A 12,842-nucleotide genomic window follows, 5' to 3' on the forward strand; every position below is an offset into this window, starting at 1 on the left:
CTTCAGAAAAGAGTTTTTAAGTTTGAATTTACTGTATTTTGATTTTATATTTTATTCTAAAATGTCATTATGAAAGACACATGCTTCAAAAAAGAGTTTTTAAGTTGGTACAGAAATTAAGAGTTATTCTAAAATAACAAAAACAATTGTATGTTCAAAAATATCAATTCCTAACAATCGAATATAACTAGATTATGAGAAAGATTGAGTAAAACATCTAGATATAACATACCGCATAATTATTGTTGTGATGAAAACTGATATCATCATTAACCTCAAGAATTATTTTTTAATAAAACTTCAAAATATGAGAATGTAAGACTTCTCAAGTTCTTTTCTATATAAGGTAAAAGTCCAAATGGATCCAAAATAGTTATGAGATTTAAAAAGGAGAATTTCTCTATGGAAGAAATTGTTGGTGTGCCCATGTAACGTTATCTTCTTTCTCACATTCCAAAAAAGTGAATCCAACTGAAAATGTCTTGTTCGTAAAGGTCACACCAACAATTTCTAGAAGCGGAAGCCTGATCTTGTACGTCGAATCAATTACAAGGACGATTGAAAATGTGTTGAACAAGTTGATACTTTCGGAATGAATCCAAAATATGTCACGAACAGTAACATTGTCCTCACAAGCTCTATAACTTGAAACATATTGGTTATCGTCCAAAAGTTTCAAAAGTTGTTGCATTTCCGACCTTGACCCTTTTTTCGCGATGTTCAATTTGTTACGTTCATTGTATACCTGTTTGATATTTGAAACACTTTCTTGTCTTTTTTTTCAAATCGGCAAGTATGTTTCTCGACTTATCCTTCTAATTAACTTTCTTGTCTTATCCTTCTAATTTTAATCTAATATAAATTCAAAATGTAGATTTTAACTAGATAAAATATGATAAATTTAAAAATAATGTGTCACCAAATTCTTAATTAAGATGATATTATATAATATTTTATTTTATTGTTTATCCCACACATCAAACAAACCCTTATAAGACTGATCTAAATCATTACACAGATATTACAGGAAAAACTTAAATTTAGACATATTCACCATAATTATAATATTCTGATATATACCCAACACTTGACACTTATACCCCCGCAATTTTATAACATGTCAAAACCATCCTTCATTATTTCAAAAAATAAAATCACTAACTAACTATTTATGGTGATTGGTGAACAATTTTACACGTTTATTCACTACAAATAGCACTTTACAGCTGTCTAATTGAGAGAAAAAAAACACATCAAAAAGGTAAATATGTAATTGTAGGGTATGAATGTTATATGTGGAGATACATACAGCTATAAATTTTAATGTTACAACTTTCCAACTTATATCAATTCAAGCCCTCACACTCTTGTATTGGGTCTACTCCAAATTGAAACTATATAATTTGTGGGCTCTCTTTGCCAAATGCTACACCAATTTTAGTGTTTTTGAGATGTTACTTCAAGTAGAGTGTGAGGTTATAACTCATAGGCATTCATATTTTGTCCTATTCCTTTTACTAGAATCGTCTTAACTTAAAAAACAATGCAAATATCATTTTTACTAACCTCTTAATAGTGTAAGAGACACTACAATTCTATTATTTTTCAGTGTAAGGAGATGGGGGCCCTAAAGAAATAGGTTGAATTATTGACAAATACTAACATGAAACAGAAAGAGCAACAAAATGAATAAGCCACATCTAAATTGTAAAGGCCAAAATGGAATAAGACCCATTGCAAAGTTGTAAGTTCTAGAGTGATGTTGGAAATTTTGAATGCAGAGTATGGGGCCTCTGCTTTGTAGCAAAGTTATTGCAATAATGAGTGGTGTTAGAAAGTTGTCTCTTTACATGTGCATCCAAGGTAGCATGCCTTTATTACTTCTATTTTACGCCAGATAAGTAATTTGAGGACTGAGAAAGCAAGGGAAAATCAAGGAAACAAATGTGCCTTCAGAGATTTGTGAAAGCAAGAGGAAATCAAACTCATCATGATAAAAGAATATCTACAAAATTTTAATAGTTTTTTTCAGCAATAGTCCCTACTATGAAGCCTCAAAACTAAAATAAGCATATGAAAGTTACAATAATAATAAGCAGCAGCAGCCATAAGAAGCCGTATATAAATCAAACAAACTCCAGCAATTTCAAGGTCATGAAACTATTACCAAAAATCCCTTGATCACTTGCAATCTACGCCAGCTTCTGCGGCGCGGCGAGGCTTGCTTTTACGCCTGCTTCCATTTTGTCGGAATCCAGTAGACTTCGCTGAATCGGTAGGGCTAGACTTTGCTCGGACGCCGTTCTCCTCTTTCATTGGTTCTATCTTTTCTTTAACCTGTGAAGACCTTTTCCTTTTCTTTTTATTCACAGTGATAACCCCAGTTTTCAAATCATTGCCATTTACATTCTCCTCGCCGTTCTCTATCTTTTCAGTTACTTCAACGACTTCTTCGTTTTCATCCGTGACTGGTTTTATCGGTCTCCCTCTTTTTCTGTGAGCTGGTACTTTATCCTCTTCGTCGCTTACAAGATCCTCAACAATAGCAGATTGCTTCTTCCCTTTTCCTCGGCCTCTACCCATCGTCAAAGAACTTCGTTGAAAGAAAGTACTAAGTAGAAATCTGCACAGACGAAACAACTATACTTGAAAGTCCAAACACAGCAAAAACTTATGACAATGAAAATTGTCAAACTTGATAAACCATTAGGTTTAAAAATGGTAGTTAAAACTGCACATCGATTTTGTGAGATTCTACCAGCCAACCACTTTTCCGCACCACCTTTCAGATACAATAACTAAGATTTGCATCAACTATTAACAGAGATCAAATATGCAACTATAATTTCCCTTCAGTTGTTTCCTATTTCAGGATCAAATTCTGATTAGGGCCAAAAGCAAGAACTTCAAGATACTACCACACATGCTTAATCTTTCAAATCTACAACATAAAAAAAAAACCTAAACCCTAAACTAAACACCCTTCAGAAAACCCATTCCTTTGTCAATAGTCAGAAACAACAGACACAAACACTGTACTTGCATCTTACATTCTCACTACAACTGAAACTCTGAATAACCAATCAAAGGATCAACTTATCTCCATATTTTCACACAGTAAAAATCACAAACACATAGCAGTCACAAAACAAAAAAATTCAAATCATTCACCATAGCAAACAAAAAAAAAACTTTATCATAGATCATCTAATCCTAAACAAAATAAACGAAACCCTTTTTAAATTTCTATCCAACAGATTAGAAAAACCCAAAATGCAAACAAAAAACCAAACTCAATTTCATAGCAAATAACCGAAGAAAAAGCATTCAAACACAGATACTATGAAGATTTTTCAAAACCCATGTTCGATCCAGTACTTAGCCAATGTCAGAAGATTTCATAAATTGAAAGTGAAGATACAAACAAGAGATAGGTAATAAAAAAGGAGCTTACTTTGTAGTATTTTGAATCAACTGTGTGTATATGAGACAGAACCCATTATAGAAAATGAGATTTTGATCTGATGATGATAGAGAGAAAGTGATATAGGGATTTAGAAGGTTTTAGAGAAGAGTGGTGAAAAATGGAGAAGTAGGTTAGAGTTAGAGAGAGGAGTGAAGCATTAGAGGGGGAGGAAGGAAGTGAGATGGAAGATTACAAAATGGGAGATAGCTGGAGTTATTATTCTTCTTGTTATATACACACATGCTTCAATAGTTGTTCTAAAACTTCAACATACTACTTGTTTTTCATTAGGTTTATATTATTTTATTTTAAATGATTTTGATATTTATAGATGGAAAATATAATTTCATAACCTAATTATGCAAATGATTTATGTAAATATAAGTTTATTCAATAGTCCTTGAAAGAGATGATAAATGATCTATTACGTTTTATTAGAGGTTTTGGGTTCGCTACTGTTCACTTAGTGTTAAATTTTTTAAAGAAAAAATTATAATTTATTAAGGTTCTACCAACTTGAATGATTAATCTATACAGTTCCACGCAAAGAATACTCGATTTTTATATAAAAAATAGAAATCTTGACATTTTACTAAAGGTCTATTTTTTTTTGATTTTAACCTTGTATTATTAATTTGATCTCTTACTTTAATTTATTTTTATTTGACGATTTATGTTATGTCTATTGATAATTTGAATTCCTTCTCTTATAAAATCTCTCTTTTGTCTTCAACACGTGTTTAAAAAGATGGTAACTAATGAATTTTTAAAAATAAATATGAAAACAAACATAGAGTTTGATCGAAGGTTGTAATGCAATGAAAGCTTGAATATTGAATAGAGTATGCAAGTTAAAATATAATTTTTAGAGTTGTAAAGTTTGATTTTGGAGAGACGGTTTGCACAATTAAACTTAATTTGATATTTGACATATCTTTATTGTACTTACATGCTAATAATACAATATGCGGTATTCTCTTGTGGTGTATCGTGAGAGGTTTTTAAAGTTGTTGTTGTGTTAGAGCAAATTCATGTTAAGAACTTTGTATATTAGTGTTTTTATAAGTGAATTGAATGTTCTCCTTAACTTTAGGGTTGATGTATTTATAAGAATCTTTTGGACGTGAGTCTTAGAACTTAAGAGAGCAGTACATACCCTTTTCTCCTTCAGAAGCATGGAAAATTGTAGTTATTTCTCCTATAATATTAGGGAACATGTTTGTCTTTCTTGACAGACTCTTTATTGTTATTATTGAGTAGTGGCGCGTCATTCCCACGTTCGTATAGATGGGCGAGTATTTCAATACATGGGTGAGGTAATTAGGAAACAAGTGTGCATTGTAATAAATGGGCATATACGATTATACATGGGCACTAGTGGTTGTTCGTCCACCTCTAATGGATCTTGCATCGCCCCTAGTGTGTCCATTGCAAATATACCAATACATAACCGTATAAACACGAGACCTCATAAATGGCCAAGTGATTTAGTCTTAAAACCCTTTTGCAAACTCTGGATGAAAACTCTCAGACAGGGATTAATGTTGAGTCTCTCAGTCGAGACTTTACGTTGAGTCCCTCAAGTGAGACTTTACAATGAGTTTCTCAGATGAAAATTTTTGCTAACTCCCTCAAGCAAGACTTCATGTTGACTCCCACTGGCGATACTTTAGGTTGAATCCCTCATGAGATTTATATTGAGTCCCTCAAGCGAGACTTTATGTTGAATCCCTCAGGTGAAACTTTATGTTGAGTCCCTTATACAAGACTTTACGTTGAGTCCCTCAAGTAAGACTTTAAGTTGAGTCCCTCATATGAGACTTCATGTTGGTTATGCCTTGCACCTTTTGTGTTGACGAGCTTGCTAAAAGTACAACTCGTGACTATCCCTTATAGTGTATGGAAGTCAGATATTTTTAGGGTTGTTGTGGTGTTAGAGTAAACTCACACAAGGATGATAAAAAGCTCAATATCTGGTGCTTTTATTAGTGAATTAAATGTCCTCCTTAACCTTAAGGTTGAGGTATTTATAAGAACCTCTAGAGTCTGAGTCTTAGAATGCAAGAAAATGTTAATGGCTTTTTTCTCCTTTACAAGTGTGGGGAATGAATAGTTATTTTCTCTATAATATTTTGAAACATCTTTGTTGATTGACCATTTAATGTTGTTACTAAGCAGTGACACGTTATTCACACATTCGCGTAGATGGATGAGTATTTTAATACATGGGGTGAAGTAATCAGAAAACGGGAGTGCATTGTAACAAAGGCACGTACGATTATACATGGACGACTAATAGTTATCTACCCGCCTTGTATGGTTCACGTGTCGTCCCTAGTGTGTCCTCTGCAAATATACTAGTACATTTATACTTAGAATTTTTTTTCTAGTTTTATATCATATTATTATAAGTTAATGAAATCTAATTGAACAAAATTTTAAAAAAAATATAATGCATAAAAACTCTTTTGGTTTTCCATTTTTGAACTTAAATCATTTATGAAATTAAATTTTTGTTTGGCATTTAACCCTTTTTGATGATGTGCTACAGTTGATATTGAAGATTTAAGAGTGAAGTTGTGTTGCCTTAACAAAATTGAGCTTTTCAAACTCAAGGGTCATGAAGTCTTAGATCCTCTTCGGGAGATGAAGATCAAAGACATAATGTTATAGGAGTTTAGTGAAATAGTTTAGGTTGGAGAATGTTTGCAAATCACCAAAATAACGGGGAACCCAAAATATTTTGAAAAATTATAAAAAAAATAATAATTTATTAATGTGTTATGTATCAAAGTTATAAAAAGAAATTGTAGATGTAAATATTGAATCTAACACTACTATCCTGCCTAAAAAAAATACCTATGGTTGACGGATTGTGTTATGGTTTCTATATCTATATTTCAAATATAGATTTAGAAACAAATACCAATCATAGAAAGCAATTGTATAATTTCAAGTCTTTTAACTATTACCACACATGATATCCCCACTAGGCATGGCAACGGGGCGGGTCGGAGACAGTTTTTACCTCCCCCAAACCCAAACCCGAATCCCCAATCAATCCCCGTTATCCGTCCCAAACCCAAACGGGGATGGAGAACAAAAACTCAAACCCGTCCTTGACGGGTTCGGGTTGGGTTCGGATATCCCCGCCCCGCCACCATCTATTTCGTAAAATCAATTTTTTTAATAAAAATATTTACTTTTTCAAAAATCAAATTACGTTATAAATAACAAAATAAAACAATCTCAAAAAAATTCATTCATATATTTCAAATATTTAAAATAATAAATACAAATCAAATTATTAAAACATTAACCACATATTTAATAATATAAATTATAAAATATAAATAATAATGTACATATTGAAATAAACGGGGCGGGTTCTGGGACGGATTCGGGGTGGGTACTAGTGTCCCCATTACCCGACCCATTCCCATGTTTTCTAATCGGGGAAAACCCAAACCCGAACCCAAACTCAGTCAAAGCGGGTTTTCCCCGTCAACTTCGGGCGGGTTCGGGTGGGTACCCGTGGATCTGGGTTTTATTGCCATGTCTAATCCCCACCTCTCACCTGTGAGACTTATCCCGAGACTGGAACTTCTTCCATCCATTTTGTTTTATTCTCAAGTTTGAAAATTAGATTCGCCAACAAGATGTTTGAAAATTGGACTTATCTCAAAATGTCATTTGTTTCCATGAAGTTAAAAGAGCTTAAATTAAAGCAAATCTAAAGCATCACACTAGAAATTGTTCAACAGAGAAATGATATACCCCAACCATGTTATTGAATTATAGTTATCATAAATAATCATACCCTAACCAATAATTTCCTTAAAGGAAACAACCTACATCAACTTTAATCTTGTACTATCCCATTAGAATCAACAACAGCAACAACAGCATCAACTTTAAGCATGCTCTTGTTCATAACAAACCAAATCTTCAACAAAAATTGAGATCTCTAATAAAAGATTATCAAAACCATATTAATAAATATTAAACACTTCCTTAACCTCCACTTAACATAAAATCCAAAATGATAAACACAGCTTAACAATTGGACCCACCAAAAAGCCATTGTCTGGTTATAATCATGTGAATTTAACTAGTTCCAAGTAGAGTCAAATATGTAATGAAAGGCCAATTCATACTGTATTAGACTTTACTATATTTGTTAGAAAAGTTTTACAGATTTGAAATTAAGAATTCAATAGGCTATTGAAGCTACCCACCTAATCTACATCTACAATTTTAAAGTGAATGAATGGTAGTTAGTTACAATTAAATTCGTTGCTTTAAAGTTTGTATTTGATGATTCCAAAACAATAAAGTTTGCATTTGAATGCTTAACTTTTGCCCCCAACAAGAAAGGCAACAATTCTAACTAACATTATGGAGGAGGAATCATAAACCAGTAGCTAGTAACTCAATGCCAAATTGATAAAATAGAATGAAAAAACTAGTAGTAAAGTAAGAAGATAATTACATAAATGTGCTAAAGTTCGACGGCGAATATACCTGGTTTAAATCAGTTTAATGTATTATCGAGTTCTCTGCAACATTTGGAACCTACAACAATCTCCACTTCAACTAATACAAACACTAAATTTGTTAAAAAAAAAATCAAGTGACAAATGATATAAATCTCTGTTCGGCAGCACGTAATACAAACCATGCCAAATTGCAGACAGGTACATGTATGCTGAATCCAGATTCTGTGTGTGAATCTCAACTGTTTGTATTCTACAATTGTGAGTTCTAGAAATTGCAAATCTCAACCATTTGGATAGTAATTTTCAATGTAATGCAAGTGAACACCTACATACAGTGAAGATGGCATATCTAGTCAACATTCTTCTCAAGTCTCCCCATCTACAGGTCATGTCGAAAACATTCGCAATCGGCAATCATCTATGATGCTTGCTCATGAAAGCTACTGTTCTCACCTATGATGCTTGCTCATGAAAGCTGCTGTTCTTTAGTCATCCCCATAGATTTCGTAACAGCATGATGGTGGCTGTGGCTAGATGGTTTTGAATTGCGATGGCTTTGCAATTTTTGTTATTGCAGAGAATCGCCGTCGAGTGGATCTAATGCGGGTTCTCAATTGCAGTCGCGTTGTGGGGACAGAGAGTGGATCTAATGCGGGCTCTCAAATGCAGTTGCGTTGCGGGGACAAAGACACAAAAAAACTTTGACATCACAACCCAAGTCACAGCCACGGACCTCTTGTTAAATTAACTTGAAGTGATTTGTTTCAGAATACCAATTGCAGTTCAATTGGTAAAAATATTCGCAAGATTAAACAATCATTAATCATGCTATGCTAGTATCTGATTATTCATTAATCTTCAGAATGAATTTCTTTCTGCAAATCTTCCCAAACTTGAAGGCCAGAGGGATGGCGATTTACATAACTTTGTAAGAATATTCTGTCTGTGCATGCAATTATGGTGCTCAAAGCAAGCCCGGGCTCTACGGCTCCATTGTCTATGAGCCAGTTATACATTGACAACCTATGTTTAACTCTTAGAGATTTGTATGAAAGATAAGATGGAAAACTCACTAAATCTGATACAGAATATCCTTTCTTTTTAAGATACTCGATTTTCATCTTGACTCTATCTGTGTTCTGATTAAGAATCTGCGGGGAAACTCTAATCATTCTACAAACTTCGTCACGTGTCAAGCCAGCATTAACAATAAAATCAAATCTCTCCTGAAGTTCAGCTCCCTTACCTCTGAACACCTTAAATGCCGTATTCATTTGTTTCGAATTTTCCACATATCCTAAGCGCAGCAAGAACTCTGTCTTCCCCGCCTTCGATCTTTCCTCTTCCTCCTCCCTTAAGCTAACCAAAGGCTTAACTCTCCTCCCCAGAATCCATTTCTTCATTTCATGAGGATTCTCCTGCACTATGGCACAGAGACGCTTCTTGCCAACATTCAAGCAACCGAGCAAACTCTTTGTCGTCTTAAGAGTATATGAACCAATAAATAACGTGTGAGACTGGAAAATCTTTCCAATCTCTGCAGCTTCCATCTCAATCTCAGTCAGAAGCTGAAAACACACTCTCAAGTTGGCTAAAAACTTGACCATCCGAATCTGCGGAAACTCAAGAAACACAGGGGCAATCTGGTTCACAGACAATCCAAATTTAGTCAAAAACCCAATCATAGAGAGCGTCCTACCTCCCGATTCCTCAAAAACAACACAAGGACTACGTTGAATAATCTCCGCCAACTCTTCCTTCCTCAAACCAGCATCCGAAAGCAAGCACAAGAGCTCACGCATCAAGCCCCAATTACAATAAACCTCATCCAAAAAATCCCACTTAATCCAACCACTATCAACATCACCACCATCAGCAACAATATCCTTCAACATATCCACAACCTCCACAAAATCAACATTAACATCACCAACCAAAATCCCAGGACTTACAGCAACAGCATTCACTAAAACCGAAGACGAAACGCCCATCTTCTCATAAGCCTTAATCTTCAAACCCAAAACCCCATTTTCAAATCTAAAAACCTCCGGTGCCTGCTTGAAAATCTTCCCCATTTTGGACCTCGGAACCCCATAGTTACAAAGAGTATGATAATTCTCCATCATAACAGGATCATCATTGAGGAAAATCAAGTCACGAGGAAGAAGAGGTACATATTCCGAAGGCTTCAAACCCAAACTCTCGAAAAACGGTTCGAATTCGTTGATGGGATGGTAACGTAAATACCGAGAAATCAAGCGCTTAGGGTTTACAAGCTTCTCGTTTTTTAGGGTTTTTTCGACGAGGGTTTGAATGAAAAAAGGTGAGTTTTTGCACATGTTGTCCGCGTCTAGAAACTGCAAGCTTCTTGTGGAATGAAGATAGTCTAGTAATGCGGCTTGAGCTTCTTTGATGGTGGATTTTGAGGGAAGTTTGGGTTTTGGGTGTAATTGAATTTGAAGTGAGGTTTTTGCTGTGCTGTGAAATCTAGGGTTTAGGGAGGGTTTAAGGTTGAAAAATTTGAATGTTAATCTGAGTTTTGTTATGTCGAGCATGACGGGGTTTGGAAGAGGAAGATGGTTTAGGGAGAATGGGAAGAAGATGGATACGGTGTCGTTTTAGTGTTGTTACACGGTGGTGATGACAATGAAACACACTCGCCGTCCGGTATCCAGCAGCTCAGGGAAGAGACTCTCTTTATTTTTAATGAAACATTTTTTAGGGTTGTAATCACAAACATTAGCGCATGCTGAAAAAATTAGATGCCTCAATTAAAATTTTATTTAATATTAAATATTTATTTTTCAATCTAATAATTTAATAATCACTAGTATTTTGCAATCTAATAATCTAATAATCTACATGGAATATAGGAGAATAATACATGGCATTTTGTTCAATCAATCATGCCACTTGTTGTTTTACATTAATTCATTTTAATTACTCCGTTGTAACAATTAAGTACTCCATTGTAAAAATTAAGGTTACTTTTTCTAGTTTCAACATTAGTTGCGAAGGAGAAGAAGATAGCGACGGATGAACGACGCTACTCATGTAATCTCTGTTCAGGAAACGACGGCGGCTACAACCTTTGTGGTGAATGAAAACGAGTTCGACGACATTGAAACATAAGATGTCTGAGGTAAGTCATTTGCAACCTTCATCTTCTTCGTCCTCCTTGATTTCTATTTTTAGGTTTTATTTTTTATTTGAAACTTTATACACAAGAAATGCAAGACTTTATCGATACTTTTCACCATTGGGTAAATTTATAATGTTGAACCAAAACGAGATAATTTGTAGAGGAGGGTTGCTTTGACTGTGTCTGGATTACACATTGAGAACTAGACAATGGAGAGTGTTGATAAGTTGGTGAATAGGTGAGGGTATAAGAAATAGAGTTATAAGTTATGTACAAAAAATTTGGAAATTGAGGAGGGTTTTATTCAAATAAGAAAAGATAATGATGCATACAATTTTGCATCATATTTTTGTGCAACGGGTATTGATGGAGATATCTTTGTGGAACATGATGTTGAAAATATAGAACTTGGAGTAAGGAAACCTAATTGTGTGAATCAGATGACTGATGTGGAAGACTTAGCAGATGAGGTGGTTGAAGGTTTAGATGATATTGAAGATGACATAAATACTGCTCTTTTAGATGGATTTGATGTAAAATTTCCAATAAGGGAAGGGGGTAGTTGATGGAATTTTGAGTAGGCCCAATTAGAAAGGTGTGAAAACGCTTATTATAGTGATGAATTGGACTCGTCAGATCCAGATGATTCTTGTGATCAGAAAAGGCTCAAGTATGAGAAGTATAGGAAAGAGCACATCAACAAGCACTATAAATTTAAATGGGTATGAATTTTAATTCTCTTGTTAACTTTAAGGAGGCAATACGCGAGTGGTCGTTTCTAAATGGAAGAGAAATTACATTTGTTAAAAATGAGAATTATAGGGTAAGGGTAGAGTGCATGGCTAAATGTGAGTTTTTAGTGTTATATTCTAACTAGTAACAAACCCGTGTGTTCGCACGGGATCTCGTATGGGACGTGCAGTTGTTTCAGATGTATATTTTTTAATAGAAAAAATGTATATGAAAAGTAATTAACATTTTGATCAGTAATTTCATGTTACCGTTAACATTCCATATTTTGATAAATATCTTCATGTTCCTATTAATATTCAATATTGCGATCAGTAACTTCAGGTTCCCGTTAATATTCAATATTGTGATCTGTAACTTCATGTTCCCGTTAATATTCAATATTGTGTGATCAGTAACTTCATGTTTCCGTTAATATTCAATATTGTGTGATCAGTAACTTCATGTTCCCGTTAATATTCAATATTTAATCAGTAACTTCAGGTTCTCATTAATATTCAATATTGTGATCAGTAACTTCATGTTACCGTTAATATTCACTATTTTGATCAGTAACTTCATGTTTCCTTTAATATTCAATATTTTAATCAGTAACTTCAGGTTCCCATTAATATTCAATATTGTGTTCGGTAACTTCATGTTACCGTTAATATTCAATACAAATAATCAGTAACTTCATGTTCCCCTTAATATGCAATATTGTGATCAGTAACTTCATGTTCCCGTTAATATTTACTATTTTGACCAGTAACTTCATGTTCCCGTTAATATTCAATATTTTAATCAGTAAGTTCAAGTTCCCGTTAAAATTCAATATTGTGATCAGTAACTTCATGTTCCCTTTAATATTCGATACAAATAATCAGTAATTTTAGGTTCCCGTTAATATGCAATATTGTGATCAGTAATTTTAGGTTCCCATTAATATGCAATATTGTGATCAGTAACTTCATGTTTCCGTTAATATTCACTATTTTGATTAGTA

General features: G+C 33.9%; 2 protein-coding genes across 2 annotated transcripts; both read right to left on the reverse strand.

Moving 5' to 3' along the window:
• Window positions 1-1,938: 1,938 nt before the first annotated feature.
• On the reverse strand, window positions 1,939-3,706 carry LOC131610404 (uncharacterized). Its single transcript, XM_058882350.1, has 2 exons — window positions 3,455-3,706; window positions 1,939-2,623 (listed from the first exon to the last, which is right to left on the reverse strand). The coding sequence occupies exon 2, from the start codon at window positions 2,581-2,583 to the stop codon at window positions 2,182-2,184; it is 402 nt and encodes a 133-aa protein (XP_058738333.1). The 5' UTR covers window positions 2,584-2,623; window positions 3,455-3,706; the 3' UTR covers window positions 1,939-2,181.
• A 2,619-nt stretch (window positions 3,707-6,325) lies between these two features.
• On the reverse strand, window positions 6,326-10,704 carry LOC131610405 (transcription termination factor MTEF18, mitochondrial-like). The gene has a single exon (XM_058882351.1). The coding sequence runs from the start codon at window positions 10,518-10,520 to the stop codon at window positions 8,817-8,819; it is 1,704 nt and encodes a 567-aa protein (XP_058738334.1). The 5' UTR covers window positions 10,521-10,704; the 3' UTR covers window positions 6,326-8,816.
• Window positions 10,705-12,842: the final 2,138 nt, after the last annotated feature.

The sequence above is a fragment of the Vicia villosa genome, linkage group LG6 (genome assembly GCF_029867415.1).
Source record: "Vicia villosa cultivar HV-30 ecotype Madison, WI linkage group LG6, Vvil1.0, whole genome shotgun sequence".
Lineage (NCBI taxonomy): Eukaryota > Viridiplantae > Streptophyta > Magnoliopsida > Fabales > Fabaceae > Vicia > Vicia villosa.